The sequence below is a fragment of the Crocodylus porosus genome, unplaced genomic scaffold, assembly GCF_001723895.1.
Source record: "Crocodylus porosus isolate Cpor-Errol unplaced genomic scaffold, CroPor_comp1, whole genome shotgun sequence".
Classification (NCBI taxonomy): Eukaryota; Metazoa; Chordata; order Crocodylia; family Crocodylidae; genus Crocodylus; species Crocodylus porosus.
The window spans coordinates 32,896,932-32,913,590 of record NW_017728951.1 but is presented as its reverse complement, the minus strand read 5'-3'; the positions used below and the strand labels follow the sequence as shown (position 1 = coordinate 32,913,590).

Genomic DNA, 16,659 nt, shown 5'->3' with positions numbered 1-16,659 from the left:
GATGATAAATTGATGCCTCCATTCCACTGGCATCTCTGAAAATCAAGACTCTTCTGTGGGTGTCAGAATATGGCATGAAAATTAAAATGCTGTACCTGGCAAGTAAAGGGTTTGGACACTAATACTGTACTGTTCAAGTGAACTGTACTATTTCAAACAGTAGACTAGGGATTCCCAACCAGACTGCAGTGACACCCTGGGGTGCTTTGAGATCCTCTCAAGGGTGCCAGAGGGTGCCACATGGTGTTAGCCCAAGTTTACAGCTGTGATTCAGAAAAGTTTGCAAATACAAATCCATAGGTGTGGTCCTTCTGAGTTCTTTGGCAACAGACAAAAATGCTCTGCTATTCTTCTTTAGCCATAAAAAACCAAAAGAGTAATAACTAAGCTTGCATTTTCTAAAGGATGCCTTGAGTCTAAAAGGGGTGTATTGAGTGTAAAAAAACTTGAGATCCACTGCAGTAGGCCTTTTCCCTTTGGTATATTGTTGCTGTTATTATCGCGGTACTAAATTTGGGCCACAAGAGGGTGAATTAAAAGCAATAATAATGAGAAGCTTATTTGAAAACACATGCTTTGTAAAAGAAAAGAAGTTGGAAGTAGCATATCGAAGATGTATTCAAAAAATACATAGTATCCAAGTAATCGGAGCTCTTACTATGAAAGATGTTGGAATGAAATTATAAGGACGTATTTATTCCTGAATATATTCACAGTAATGTGCTAAAGGGTATATAAAGATAAAGCAATTTAAAAGCATTTGCGGTGAACGATGGATGGGCCAGCTTCATCATATTCTTGTTTGCTAATCCACATCTGCTGGAAAGTAGACAGAGAAGCAAGGATAGAACCACCAATCCAGACAGAATATTTACGCTCTGGAGGAGCAATAATCTGTTTAAGAAAGAAAGAAAAATACAACTTTCTGTTATGGAAGAAACATGTCTGGTAAACAAAGATACCAGATGACAGTTAAACCTTTTTGGACAATCTAAAACCTAATGGCATCTCTTGCATTTAATTTAGCCATAGAAGTATGCACCATATCAAATCAGTAAATCCACAAACATTTTCAAAAAATTTTGACAAAACCATCTTGCTGTTCTTCATTGAAATTTAAACAGTTTGTCCAATTTTGATGAGTTCTAATAGGTTAAAAATAATGGCACTGCACTGTACCTTGATTTTCATAGTGCTGGGAGCCAGAGCAGTGATTTCTTTCTGCATCCGATCAGCAATGCCTGGATACATTGTTGTACCACCAGACAGGACATTGTTTGCGTAAAGGTCCTTTCTGATATCGATATCACATTTCATGATGCTGTTGTAAGTGGTTTCGTGTATACCAGCAGACTCCATGCCTGAGAGGGTTATAGCAGAACACTCAGAATAGGCCATATGTAAATAGTCATAAAACTTTTAAGTAGACCTACAAACACTAATTGACACTTTTGCTTGAAAGACACCGTTCCCCAGGGCTTATACAAACCTGTGGAATGTCATTTTGCAGCTGGCTAAGCTTTTTATTATTCAGAAGCTATTTGGGACCACAGACCTTTTATTGAATAGCCATTCATTTTAAAAGAAAGCAAGAGGAGCTGGGACAGGAGCAAGTCTCCATTAGAATTTTTTCCATCCTACTTTAAATGGACTAAGAATTCCATTTATGGTCACACTGACTCTTGAAAAACTAACCCAGCTCAGAGTTGGAATAGTCATAGTTCTGTCCTTGTAACCATACCTATGTAACTACTTTAACTACTGCTGGTTCAGAAACTTCATTTGATGCCTAGCATTCTGTGCTTTGGTCAGTAATACTTGACAAGGGTGTTGTCATACCCTTGGGGATGCCTTGCACACCAAAGTATGCTATAAAGTGCCATACAATGTTGGAACTGTTAAGTGTACCAACATGAGTCACAAGTTAAACCCAGAGATTATCAAATAAGAATCCATAGGGTTAAAAACATTCTCACTTAACTGTAGTCTTTCTGAGTTCTTTGCAGCAGAAGAATTACTCTATTATTTTTCTGTTGTCAAAAAATGAGTAAAAACACAAAAGCTGGCATTTTCTGAGGGGTGCTTTGAGTCTAAAAAGGTTGAAAAGCACTGCAGCAGCCAGTTCATCAGCATGACACATGTGCCTTAACTTTTTTTTAAGGTGCAAACAGCAAAGCCTAAATCTTATTTCGCCTAAATTCACTTATGCCTCTACATATAATTACATATGAGGCACATTGAGCCAGAAGACTTTCCCTTCTGAGAAGGGTACCACTCTGGCAACCCTAGTCTGCCTGCCAAGGAGATTCAGGCCTCCATTGCCAAGAGAGGTGGTATGAGTCCAAGCAGGCTCTAAGCTAAGCAGAACCAAGAGCACCTTTCACCTCTTCTGTTTTGCTTTTTTTAATTTGACCTACTTATATATGGAGACAGAAAGAGAACAGCAAGAAGTCTGGTTCTGTAGCTCAATGAGCTGCCCACCAGACCTGAAACAAGGTAAACCCTGGCTTCTAGGCCCTCCTCCCACTCTTATCTATCTATTTTACTGGCTCATTATTGAATGCAAAATACAGGGACACTCCATCTTGGCTTGGGAAGGGAAAAAGGTCAGAACCTAAGTCCCATTCCCTTTTGGATCAATGCCCAGTTGGCTAAGCAACTGAGCCAGTCACCTACCTGCCTTACCTTCTAGTCCCTTTGGCTGCCCAGTAAATCATGTTTAACATTAAGAGGAGTAAAAAGGTATACTGGGTAATGCCTAACCAAGGGCCTTGAGCTGGAATGTGGAAGATATGAGCACAAACCTTGTCTGAGTAATGGAGGTCCTAAAATCTTGGATCTCCCAGGCAGGTACCCCAGTTAGTGAAGTGGGACATATATGGTATTACATATACTCTTTTTTGTGACGTATATAGTATTACAGAACTTCCCAACTAAGTCACATAATACTTCACCCATCCAAAGGTGACTTGTAGGAGGTCTACAGAACCCAAACCTACCAGGATCCTTGTGTAGAAGATACATTGTTAAAAAGCTGGTGAGTTAGATGTATGTATCCTCTTTTATGCCTTGTTTTCTCTAAAGTGCTTTTGTTTTAAAGATATATTTTGTTCTCAGAAAATTGGTTACTGGGAGAACTGTGATTCCAGCCCCAGAGAAGCGATAGCTGGAGACTTAGGACCTGAGCAAAGATGTGGTCAAAGTGCAGTTAGCTTGGTAACTTTGGCAACTTCATTAGGAAAACAAGAAAAACTGAAATGGATTTTGACTCTCCAGTACATCTTAAGGAATTCATGATCAGTGAATGATGAACTTGACAAAACAGAAATATCATCTCTGGGCCAAGGTATGTCATGCTGACAGTAGGTGTATAGGTGGATAATACTCTGAGAAAATGAAATCTTACTCCCTTCTGCCAAAGTTGACCTTGGGGCATTTTTAATTGTCTATATAGAATCTTCAGTGTGCATCAACTTCTAGTACTGAGGTAAAGACAACTTGTTAGCCCATATTTGTCAGAGCTATTAAGGCAGGGGTGGGCAAAACACAGCCCATGGGCCAGATCCAGCCCATCAGACCATTCTATCCAGCCTACAGAACCCCTAAAAAATTTAGAAAATCTTTATCTGCTCCTGGCTGTCTGTCAAAGAGGACAGGAGCCAGCGGCAGTAGGACCCAGGGGGAGCTGGCAGCAGGAGCCAGGAGCCCAGCTCCACCCTCCTAGCCATGTCCCTTTTTCTTGCCCCCACCCTTTTCCAGCACCACATAGTTCCCGGCTGCATGGCCAGACTGGGGAGCACAGGGCCACACTGCTATTGTGCATTTACCTCTATGTACACTACACAAATGCATATAAACCAGGGCAAAAATATTTTTTAAATCAAATTAATGAATGTTTTAGATGTTCATTTTTTACAATATAATTTGGTATTCTTCTGGTTCCAATACAGCAAAGCCCCTTACTGAAAGGAGTACTTCCAGGGGCAAGGGAAGGGACTTCTGGTGGCAAAAGCCAGGCATTACAGGGTGAAACTTCTGATCCCAAGATGGCGACCAGGGGGTGGGGCACCCATCAAGAGGCAGGGCTACACATGCAGCCCTCCATAGCTTTCCAAAACTCAGCAGCCCCCTGCCTGAAATAATTGTCTGCTCCAGTATTACGGTGTAGTAGTAGAATGTGAAGCAGTATCCACCCATATGTGGGTGGGCAGGAACGAGTGCTATTTTTTTCTGGAAAGAGTCTATGAGCTGCTGAACCATGACTAGATGTTAGCTCCAGCTCACGAATGGTTTACTAGAACATATGCAACTGTATATGCTGAAGTGAATGTGCTGCAGGGAACAGATAAGAGTTACAAGAGCCCAGGGACAACAAGATAGTTACTGCAACATAAATTACCAATGAAAGACGTCAATTAACTTACCAATGAAGGAGGGTTGGAACAGGGTCTCAGGGCAGCGGAAGCGCTCATTACCTATGGTGATCACTTGACCATCGGGCAGCTCATAGCTCTTTTCAAGAGAGGAGGAAGTGGCAGCAGTGGCCATCTCATTTTCAAAGTCCAAGGCCACATAACACAGCTTCTCCTTGATGTCACGGACAATTTCACGCTCAGCTGTTAACCAGGTATGGGAATGAAAATCTTGTTTTTCAACAGTTCACTATATCTAAGCAGCCCTTACACACTATTTCCTTTTAAAAATAGTCATTTAGTAATGCTAAATGGGAATCTTACATTCTTCTCCATTTCTTTATGCTTCTATACAATACTAGAATAGCCAATGATCCTTGAAGGCTATCACAAATTTTACACATAAAGCAAATCCTGTCCTTGGTTAGGACTGGTTCTTACCAGTTGTCACAAAGGAATAGCCACGTTCTGTCAAAATTTTCATGAGGTAGTCTGTTAAATCTCGGCCAGCTAAATCCAGACGCATGATGGCATGAGGCAAAGCATAGCCTTCATAAATTGGCACATTGTGGGTGACACCATCTCCAGAGTCGAGCACAATCCCTTTGAGAAAACAGATGTAATTTGCCTTCAGATTGTGGCTCCCCCCACCAACATGCACAAACACACACACACTTTTTTTTGTTTTTTTTTTTTAAACTATTTAAACTTCCCACTCCCTCCTCTCAAAGACCTACCTGTTGTACGTCCAGAAGCATACAGGGACAGAACAGCCTGAATGGCCACATACATGGCTGGTACATTGAATGTCTCAAACATAATCTGAAATGCAACAAAATACTGAATTACTGGAGCTCTATGGCTTTCTTCATTTGAAACAAAATATTAGAGAAAAAAGGAGGCTGAAATAGATTCCTGTAAGTTGTACTCTAACTTCTACACATTTCTCATATTTGTTCATATGTATGTTCTTGCTTTCACTGTCTCTCATATGTGCATGTTGACAGAGGGGCTGAGATTGTACCACGATATATTGATCAATATGTATTATTTGTTTTAAGCCCAAATCCACAAGACCGTAGGTGGGATTTAGTTGCCAAAATCCAAAATCATGATCCTCGGAGCCTTGCCCAACTTCTACCTTACCCTGGACCTTCCAGAACTTTATAGGTATCTAACATTGTATGTTAGAGGTCCCCAAATGCCTAAACTCTGCTTCTGGACATAGCCAGAAGTACCTGTATCTTAGCAGGACTAAGTAGTTTGACATCTGTTTAATACTGAAGCCTACTCAGTATCTGCAAAACAAATACTCTGCCTATATCCCCTGAAGCATTCAAATAGCACATGTACTCCTGTGTAGGTCTCTTTTTGAGGTTCCCAACTTTCCTTATGTATTGTATATGGATCTAAAGGCTGTGAATTCCACCGTGGGGGCCTATATGCAGAAAATTAAGATGCTGTGATGCTAAGCATAGCAGTGACTTAAGTCCATTTGTGGCTCTAGTTCCCACAGGTTTCATCAAATAGTTGATAACAGTCCATGCTTATTTGCAGCACCTAGTAAGAGCAACAACCTGTTACTAACAATATTTCTCCCTAGTAACAATTTTGATGTATTCAAATAATACTACCTAAAACAGTGACAGCTGCTTAGGAGCAACATACATGCCAGGGCACCAGCGTGTCACTACAAACAGGCATCAATTGCACCAGAACTTTTACTGTAAAAAAACCCAAACAAAACCCAAACTACACATTTTAATATTCTACTCTTTAACTGATCATGTTCATATTCAGAGTTGAGTGAAATGATCTGTGGATAGAAACATTAAATCAAGCAGTATGACTAGTGCACATTTTGTTTCTAAAATGGTCTAGGACCAAGCAATGTAAAAGCAGCATTGCTCATTAAAGGGCAACAGTCTTTCACTTCAAGCCAGTTTGAAAAGCTGAACTTCAAAAACATATGAACTGGCTCCCTGTCTTTCATAAAAAAGTTCAAACTACAAAAATAAGCAAACTGGACAACTGGCCACTTTGCATCCCCTTGCTTCCATGACAGTTTTATTGCCAGGGATATTAATAACATGACAGTAAAACTGTTGCAAGTACTCCAGGTGATCCTGTTAAAACCATGCTTAAGCTACAAAGCTTGAAATGATTTCAGTGAACATTTCTCATTGCTGTGTTCAGTTTGATCTTATGATGTCAAATCCTTTCACCAAGTTACAGCTTTTAAATTATTTTAAGTTATATTTAGGAAATCCAATTAAAACAAGTTAAAGCACAGACACTTAGTTTAATGCAGCAGCATTAAACCTCTAACTTACTGTGGAGTTGCAAGATGGGTGCAAGATGGGTGATTGTTCATGTGATTCCCTGTGTCCCAATGTGTATCATTTGTTTCTTGTTTCATGTTATCTGATACCACCAATTGCTCTGTGCATAAGTGAAGTAACTTAGCCTTTGTAAGTATTCTGTAATGCCGATATAATGTTCCTTAAGGCAATGTACCTGTGTCATTTTCTCTCGATTGGCTTTGGGATTCAGTGGAGCCTCAGTAAGCAGAGTTGGATGCTCTTCAGGGGCAACGCGTAATTCATTGTAGAAAGAATGGTGCCAAATCTAAAAACACAGTGAAAAGAGGCAAAGTGAAGAAATATCATCAACCAACAATTTGTAACCAAAGTGTCACAACTTCAGAGGATGCACAATAGTCAGAATCACAGGTTTGGAAGAGACCTTCAGGATCAATGTTCCCATTGCCATGCAACTACAAGTGCTTCTAGCAGTACATGTTGGCTAACAATATTTAACAGGCTGCTGTCCGAAGTGGCTATGACTGAATATCAAAGTGACTGTGAAAAATGACTTATGTTTGCTTTTACCACTGATACTTTATATGTAGTAACTTATTTGGAAGATCTCCATGTGTGTGTGTCATAGACTGATTTCCAAAACCAATTCTGGGTTTTGCAAGAAATGCACTAAGAAGCCAGCCAGCTGAAAGAACCTGGACCAGTTGGTAAAAAAAAAAAAATGTATTTCAGATGGAAAAGGGAAAGATCCATGAGGAAAAAAAATGGCATTGGTAGACAAATTCAAGTCTAACATTACTCTTTTTTGATGGAATGAATTATGAATGAAAGTGGCATCCCTCTGGGCAATGATCAGTTCCTGATGTTCACAACTGGTCTTCACTACAATATTTTGTAATGCTTTGTAGTGAACATTAGAGACAATGATGTATGAATTTCCATCTCAGCCAGGAGCCATTTAGATGTTTTATACCAGGAGTAATTAGCAACGTAAACACGTCACATGGAACAATGATGAGCTGTAAAGTGCTGAATAAATGCTAACAAGTACTAGTTCAGCTTCAGTTGTTAGTAATTTTCTCATATGAAATAAAATACTACTAGATGTCATGACACTGTGATACAATTTATTTTCTAATCTTTTACTCCTGTACTAAAAAATTCTACCTACACCTGACACAAGCTTTCAAATGTTGAAATACCTTCTCCATGTCATCCCAGTTTGTGATGATCCCATGTTCTATGGGGTATTTCAAGGTCAGGATACCTCTCTTGCTTTGAGCTTCATCACCTACGTAGCTGTCTTTTTGACCCATACCAACCATCACTCCCTAAAAAATGACATAAATAATGTAATCCATAGTTGTGAAATAAACCAATAACATGACTTTTCAGACTAATGACATTGCTGACAAAACATTTGTTTAATACTAATACCAGGACCATCATTTTTACTAATTGTAATGTGGAAAAAATGGAAAAAAAATTACATTGCAGCTTCAACTTATTTACAATAATACTTCATAAATCTCAGGACTTTAGATTCTTATTAAAGTCATTTTAAATTCATCACTATAATGCAAAATAAGTAGTTAAATTTTTAATGATTATCTGATACATAATTTTAGTAATCAGTAAAAAGCATATCAGTTTCACTGAAATATTGGAATGCAGTAAATAAAACTATATAATGCCATCTAGTGGTAAGCAATGAGCAATATATTTTTTAATTTTTTCTTAGGCTCTCTGTAGGTACAGTTTTTCCCTCCATATTAAAAATGTTACAACTTTGAATCAAGCAAGGATAGCTGTTGTTGATTTAATTACTTGTTGCCTTATCAGAATAAGATAATTATACACTCCAGACCTCTGCTTCTTCACTGATCCTTCTCAGGAAGAGATGGCTTTGATCCAGTATTTTGCATTGGATTTCCAGTGGAGTGACAGCACTGTGTCTCATGTACAGCTAGCAATGAATTATACTAGAATGCTGTTTTCAGCTGCCTACTGAACTGGGAGCATCACTTGCTTTCATTACAGTTAAACTGCTGCTTTTTTGCACAATGAATTCACTGTTTGCAAAAAGTGACAATCTGAATTAGTAATGCCCAGAAGTTCGTAGTAGGATATGGACCCTGTTTGAGGTAATGCACAAACAGAAGCAGAGACTGTTCAGTCATAGCAAAATTTAACTAACATATAATCATGTGACTGCAGCACAGCTTTGATTAAAAACAAAACAAAAAACTCTTCTCTAAACTGACAGTAATCTCTGGGGGAACTTCTGCCACTACAAGAATGTCACTAGATCATGTCAGTGACCCCACAGATAAATGCTTATGACCCTCCCGCTACAAGCACTTAGATTTGGGGTCACTCACACATTCTTTTAACAATATAAGGCACTTTTAACATAAGCCCAGCAGTGTTGTGCAAAGACATGTCTGGTAAGTGAAGGACTTTCAAAATTAACAGTTGCTTCAGTTTAGCTTACTCTCACTACTCTGTCAGAGGCAGAACAGATGTATTTCAAAACTTTAACAAGTGACTATTTTCAGAGTTGGAGACAAGACCAGGAAAAGTGTATCTTCTTTGCAGGTGCAGCTGCTTTTGGTTGCAGCCTAATTAAATTACTGGTTTCCTTTCCATTGCCTCCAGTGTGCTCTGCAACAAGTTGCTAATGCAGCACTACCCTAAAGGTAGTCTGCATGGCTACTAAGGATTCTCCCAGAACTAGATTCTTGGGTGACGAAGAACCACTGAATAACCAAGCTACCTAGTCATGTGACAAATATGGAGACTGAAATACTGGCTTATTGAATATTTCTGTTGAGAACAAAGTAACATTTTAATGTTATTTCAAGGATAAAAGTGGAGAATTTGGGGAGGGTTTGGGGCTGTTTGCTGCCAGGTTCTGTGGTGGTCAACATGTCTACAAAGATCTCTGCATGATTTTTAAACAGTTCCACTTGCTAGGACAGCAAGGAAACCAGCAACCAAAATATTAGCTGAGCTAATGTCAAGACAAAATATAGAAGAAAGTGATATTGAAAGCATTTTCTGAAAAAGACTCCTCCCACGAGCAGTTAGGTCATATCCTAATGCAGATATGCACACCTTCAGGGGATGCTTTGTCTTAGCTTGTCCTAGAACATTAAATATCATGAAGTAGAACAGCTTGCAGGTATACCACACTGTCAGTCAATTTGCTAGTTTCAAACTAAAAAGTATTGGGGCAATTATGTTCTTAGATCGGAGACTCCCAAGGCAGCACTGGGAGCTGTGGTTAATGATTCTCCTGCTTCTGCGTCACTTCTAACTCCTTTAATTCTATTACAGCCCATAAAATCCACCCTGCTGTACTTAAGTAATGGAACTGGTAATTTACCTGGTGCCTGGGACGACCCACAATGGAAGGGAAAACTGCTCTAGGAGCATCATCTCCAGCAAAGCCAGCCTTACAAAGTCCCGACCCATTGTCACAAACCAGTGCGGTGCTATCCTCTTCCTCACACATCTTCTATGTCAATGTCTTCAGGCCTTTTGGGCAAAAATGGTCCTATAAACAAAATAGAAAAATTCTGCAGACATTTGCGCAATCCAGGAAGACAGACAACCACCTGAATGGATTGGTATTGATCTGCACAGGCAGGGCAACCATTCTGAGCAGGAATATCATTAAAAGACAGCTTACAATAAAATGCCTCCTCTGAAACTTTAATTTGAAATATTGACCCTTATATTACACCAGTTCTGTAGCAAAGGGTGAGGGGTTGTTTCCTTGTATCAGTGGCATGCAACAGTTCAGTGGTATGCAATGGATTTTATCCTCCAAAATTGGGAGTGTCCCACAGGACAGATAGAGTTTTAAAACTTGAGGAGAGTTCATTTATCCAAATTCACTGCTGAAATTGATAGCTATAGGAATGAAAAAGCCTTCTATATCAGGTACAATGTCCACTCAACACTGAAGAGGAAGGTGTTTGCTAGCAGTTTATAATGTGGGGGAGAATCTGAATATTGCTGGATGAAGTGTCTGGCTCAGAGGTCTCTGTGAACAGGTGTTTAAACCTATAACAGATAGTAAAAGCTAAAGATGCATTCACCGAGAATCTCAAGCAATGAGGTGCTGCAAATGGAGAATAAAGTGGGAGTCAGGTTAGAGGGATCTTTGATGCATGGGAAAGGAAGTATAGAATAGCTAGTCCTGAGTGAAAAGGGAACACTCCAGGCATTCCTCTTGTGAGCTGGGCTGTCATTCTGCTGAAGAGTAGTCTAAAACAGACAGTGCAGCAGTTCTCTAAGCTGCATAGATGCTGGTTTCCAGGATAAAAGCCCATACAGAAATCCTAATCTAAGTGCTGCAGGTACTGTTCTTAATTGAAAAAGTGAGGGGAGATGCAGTTGTCCTCAATTATGTATGTGTGAGGGAAAGGAGGCTATGTCTGTTTAAGCATTTACTCAATGGAGCAGATCTTAGCTCCTATGAATGAACAGTCCGGTTTGGAACAAACCATTTCCTAATTAGGAAATAGACTTCCAAGCGTCTGTTTTCAGAATGGAGTTTGGAGGTCAAGGGGTTGCTCAAAGCAGTGCAGCCCAGGCTGTGCCAAAAGTCACTTGTGGGGGGAGGAGAAGGGAATGCAATGTTTCAGAGCTTAGGAGATTCTAAATGAAAACCATATTTAGTAATAAAGCATTAAAGTTGAAGAAATCCAAGCTGACTGATTTCAAGCAGGCCTCTCTGCTGCCAACCAGCTCTCAACTGCTCACGACTGCCGCAGCATGCTATACTAACATCCTACAGTAGGAAATCGAGCACAATACCATGGGATAAAGTACCCTCTCCAGCTCAGGTGCGTAAAACAGTTTATTTGTTAGCCATCCTGCTCCTGTTGCATGCATGCGTGTGTGTGTGTGTGTGTGTGTGTGCGTGTGCGCGCATGTGCATGTGTGTGTGTGTCAGAGAGAGAGAGAAGCGCTGGCAGCACCAGGCTCCGCAGCTGACTTAAATGATTCCAGTCTCATTGGGAGCAGTCCACTCGTAACCGGCTCCTTTCAATGAAATGTTTGTATTTTGCAACCCACCATCATTTTCTGTATGAAGACCGAAGGGAGCAAACAGACATATCATTCTGGACAGCAGCAATAATGTTTTTTGCATTCTCCACCCATTTAAAAGTCTATTTTCAAAGCATTTTCTAAAGTAATTCTACACCATTGAAACAAATCTATGGAAAAAACCTAACCCAGTCTCTTCTTATAGTTAGGAACTAGATTCAATCCAAAGCAGATATAAGTGAATTTGGCTCATTGTTCTCAAACAAGAACAATAATTGAAATAGTATTCAATATTCCTTTAAGATTGGTTTCCTGTCAGTGTTATATGTGAAATGACTAGGCTGAACTGTAAAATATCTTACAAATAAAGGTAAATATTAACACCATAGTCATTTTCATCAGTGCTGTTTTAAAATGAAATATGTGAGCAAGTAATACCAGAACACTGCATCCTACTGAACAGCATCTGTTATTAATAAACTTTTAGTAATAAGTGCTGATGAAATCTGTAAGTCAAACTGTTCATTCATTGCCACTTACCCTGAGAGCTCTTTGCTGGGGACGGCTCTTCTAGGATGGTGCACTCTGCCTCTGTAAGCTGTTAGGTTATATAGCTCCTTGCCTAGTTCCCCTCCCACTAACTTCCCAAACAAGGAACGGAGAAGAACTAAGAGATGGAGCTGAAGTCTAACAGAGCCATATAGGGATCTCAACACAAAAATCTCTAATCTGGGTGGCCGGGACCTTGGGTCTCTTCCACTGCATTCCACTGTACTACTTACGAAACAGGAGGAGGCTTCAGCTGGGTAAGATAAACATGTTAAAACTTCGGGGCTAAAATGCACTGAGAGATACTGCAGCAGTGACCAAAACCCACTGTTGGAGTATGTGTTCAAACAAAACAAAAGATGCACATGCCTGCGTAGTAGCACAGAAGCATAAGGAGTGAAGAGGAAGGCTTCTAAAAACATTCGCTCCCCCTTGTGTGAATTAGTTAAAGCTTAGTTAGCAAAAGCAATGAAACCCATTGTGGTAAGCAAACAAATTGCTGGATCTTGCCACAAACATTCTTTAAAGTGTTCTGTTTTTTACTCTGGTACTCTGAGCATTGTTAGGAATAGATATCTGGAAGGTATCTTGTCCATCTCTCTGAGGTATGGAGTTATGTAGGGCACAGTACAAACACTTTGATTTTGCACAAGTTGCAGAACTAAAATAAGAAAATGATAATCCTTTGGGAACAAGCTTGGGGGTGGGTTTCCTTCTCTCCTACCACCCTCCCCCTCCCTTCCCCATCAAGTTTGTTTCAAAATATTGTAAATGCCAAGCAAATTCTTTTAGTTCCACACATTTGGTGTGTTAAATTTATATCTCAGGCACCAGTGCCACAGTAAGGGGAAAGGGGCCGGGGAGGTGAGCGGGTCGATGGCCCCAAGCACCAAAGCAAACGGGTGCCAAAAGGCGCTGCCCAGCTGGGGTGGGATGCAGCATGGAGCCATAAGCAGCTTGTGGGGGGCACGGGGATGGGGGAAGGGCGGTTCTCGCCCCTGTGTGCACTTCTGGGCAAGCGGGGGGGAGCATGTGCCCCCCTGCTTAGGTGCACGGAGCGAGGGCAGGCTGCTGCTGCAGCCTTTGCCCCAGGCACCAAACTTTGTTGCTACGGCACTGTTGGGCACACTCATGATAACATCCACTGCATCTGTGATCCCCTAACTAGTTCTGCAACCACTTAATTTTGGTGAATAGAGTAAGACTTTGTACTTACATACTAGGAGCTTATTTTCAAAAAATGATTAGATTTACAGCTGTGGCCAGCTGTTCTCTAGCCAGGCAGGGTCTCATGAAGAACCTTTATGGTCAACACACCTTTGCTGTCATGCTGGTACTGAAAGAAGACCAGAAACAAAATCTATAATTTAACCATGTACAATTTAACTGTTACAAAATTCAAAATGGTCCAAGCAAAAAGCTAACAAAGGTCTACGCTGATAACCCTAATGAGATTTCTGCTTTATGAGCTTTCTCCTGTAACTGCCTGTGTACCTGTTGTGTGTGTGAGTTGTGTGTGTGAGCTTGCTGTTTAATCATGCCATCTTAATGCAGGGAAAGCTCCCATAAGGCCTCATTGGGAATTTTTCTCGTAAAGATTTAAGGATTTAGGTCAATAGTACAGATAGCAAATGGACAAGCACTAAGGACTGAGAATGAAACAAAGAGGTCTGAAAATAATGTATCTTGTAATGGAAGGAAACTTGAGGGTGAGACACAAATTGTGGAATTTGTAAGGCTTTTCTGTTTCCTTTGCCTATCAGCATGGTGTCTGGACACATGATATAGAAGGAAAAAACCCAACCCTGACAATAAAAACAAGCCCTTTCTTGTCAACCCCAGGGGAAAAAAACAGTACTCAAACACTTGTTGGTACTGCATAGTAGTCTGTACATCACAAAGTTCAAATGCAAAAGGGAGAACAGCATTCATATCACAGGACCTTTTTCTGATGACACCCCAAGCCTGATTCTGATGTATTTTATGCTATTGATTTTACACCAGCATAATTCTACTAATGTATTGATTTACACTGGTGTAGATGAAAGGGTTGTAAGGGCCCTGGCCTCCAGCCATAAACTCTGCCCAACTTGCAGGTAAAGCTTGTCAGTTGATCTTGTATTGAAATGCTGAGTAGGGAAAAAGGGTACCTTGAATATAACCAAGCCTCATGTATACATGAAGGATGCTTACAGAAGTTACAGAAGACTACCTCAGTCACACCGTAACTTTTTGCATTTTACACAACGCACTTAAAGTTACACTGTCATTGAAATTATCTGACAACCAGTATTTGATGATGGAAGCCGAGTGCCTCCATGCCCTGGCCAAGGTCAGGAGGCAGAGGGTGCTGTAGCCTGCTGTGGAAACCAACCAGCCTGATCACTGGCCAGCTGCTCCCCCGCAACCCCTGCCTGCCAGCTGCCTGCAAAGAACCAACCGTGATTCATTTCCTCTACCCTCTGCCCACTGGTGACATGAGGCACCAGTGACCCTCTCCTGCTGGGCAGGGGTCTCGCTCAGGGCACCCCCCACTCCTGATTGTTGCCTAGCTGCTCCCCTCCCCCATTTGCTGGCTGGCTGCACAGGGAAGGGACTCTTGCCTCCTCCCTGAAGCAGATCCAGGACATGACAAATAACCTTCATAGGGAACTGCATAGAAATTCCCTAAGGTGCTCTAATTTAGAACACTTTCACTTACTACCTGATTTAATGAGATAGTAAATGAGGGTTACTTTTTTGTGTGATTGGCTATTTAAAAAGTCCTCTTCAACTATGCACGTGTTATGACATGGGACTTTTAGGGGCCAGATGGCATGAAAAATGTCACTTCTGTCTGTCCCCAGAGTTTTATGCATTGAATTAGATTTGTGTACTGTACCCATAGAATCAGCTCTATCACACACTTGCTAAATCCTTCTGTCTGTTCTATGGCCAACTACTGTAATATCATCTCTGGTTTTTATCTAGACTGAGACTAAGACAAGTCATGCACAGGTGGCATCTAACAACCTGAAGTTCACTGATTGCATCAATCTGCTATTTGCAAAAGACACACTTCACAGCATTAGCCATATAACTGGTTTGGGCCACATATCAATGTGGACATAGACAAAACCAAGAGTTTTCTGCAAGAAAAAGGAAGAGAACCATGTAAACATTAAAGTAGACAGTTTCATGATGGCAGCTTCATGTATCTATCTGCAGGACAAGGGTTTCCTTAAGATTGTAAGGATACAGCAGGAGCAGGCAGCCCTAGGTGATCTGAGGCTGACCGAAAGAGGCAAAGGAGCCTCCCTAGACACAAAAATCAAACCACTCAAAACATCTATATTTTCTACCGAACTTCAAAAAGATAAGGGCTTTCAAAAAGGTCAGCACACAAAAACTGATGGCCTCTGAAATATAGTGTTGCAAGTGTTCTTTGCAGTGAGCTGGGGAAATCAGGTCAGAAACAAGCAATATGGTCAGAAAAAGGATTGCTATGAAGGAGTGTTTTGAGGTGGCAATGAAGAAGATACGCTTGCTATTGGATGCATGTTCTGGGTGAAGGAAAACGTACTTGCTAAGTACTGTGCCTGTCATGGTGCAGGCGGCAGATCAAGACACAGACTGGAAAAAAGTGGTTTAATGATGTAACACGATGCACCAAAGTACAATACAGGACTGGTCCCTAAAGACATCGGCCTGTGGGACAGAGGAAGGCAGGCAGACAGACTAGGGAACAAGGAAACAACATCACTTTGAAGACAAGGAGAGGCATTAGACATTTTTCTCTTTATGGATCCTACCCTCAATTTTTGTCATAGGAATAGTAGGAGGAACATGGAAGGAAAATGCAGTCAAGTGACTTATACTTTTTCTTCACAATATAGGGTTTTTTTCCTTAATACCAGACAAAAGCTGGAACCTAAACAGAATCTGAAATTGCAGAGTTCCTGCATATGAAGTATGCATACATGTGTATCTCTTTGAGCTTTGCCTTCTTGTCCTTACTAGCCCATTTGTAAGCCCAGTAAGGGTGGCATTTGAAGGGAAAAGGCAAAATGATGGAGAACATAAGGAGTTCCACCCTTCCTCACCCCCAAGCTGTTCTCACAGATACCAAGCAACGTTCTGGTGACTATGAGGTCTGGCACATTATTGTTTACTATTCTTCAAACTCCACACCAATGAGTCCTTTTGTCATTAATGGTATTAACTCAGTATACTGTGTGAATTTTGGAGATGTGATAGTGACACAATATGAGCTCATAAATTCATGCTAGCAGTACCTCTATAGCTAATTTGCCTGGGAATCCGGCTACTGGTAGTGG

At 40.8% G+C, this 16,659-nt stretch overlaps 1 protein-coding gene across 2 annotated transcripts; it reads right to left on the bottom strand.

The window, feature by feature from the left end:
• Window positions 1–600: 600 nt before the first annotated feature.
• ACTA2 (actin, alpha 2, smooth muscle, aorta) lies at window positions 601–12,517 on the bottom strand. 2 transcript variants are annotated; one of them, XM_019556084.1, is made up of 9 exons: window positions 12,335–12,517; window positions 10,122–10,292; window positions 7,936–8,064; window positions 6,930–7,040; window positions 5,150–5,234; window positions 4,854–5,015; window positions 4,425–4,616; window positions 1,180–1,361; window positions 601–894 (listed from the first exon to the last, which is right to left on the bottom strand). In XM_019556084.1, the coding sequence occupies exons 2-9, from the start codon at window positions 10,248–10,250 to the stop codon at window positions 751–753; spliced, it is 1,134 nt and encodes a 377-aa protein (XP_019411629.1). In that variant the 5' UTR covers window positions 10,251–10,292; window positions 12,335–12,517; the 3' UTR covers window positions 601–750. The 2 variants fall into 2 exon arrangements, with proteins under 2 accessions (XP_019411629.1, XP_019411630.1); XM_019556085.1 differs by lacking the exons at window positions 10,122–10,292; window positions 12,335–12,517 and adding an exon at window positions 8,601–8,708.
• Window positions 12,518–16,659: the final 4,142 nt, after the last annotated feature.

Excerpts from the sequence above, each read along its gene's own strand:
- ACTA2 (XM_019556084.1), bottom strand. The coding sequence starts at position 10,250 with ATGTGTGAGGAAGAGGATAGCACCGCACTGGTTTGTGACAATGGGTCG. Across the intron at positions 8,065-10,121 it reads TGGGTCGTCCCAGGCACCAG|GGAGTGATGGTTGGTATGGG; the intron begins GTAAATTACCAG and ends GTCATTTTTTAG. Across the intron at positions 7,041-7,935 it reads ACTGGGATGACATGGAGAAG|ATTTGGCACCATTCTTTCTA; the intron begins GTATTTCAACAT and ends CTGTGTTTTTAG.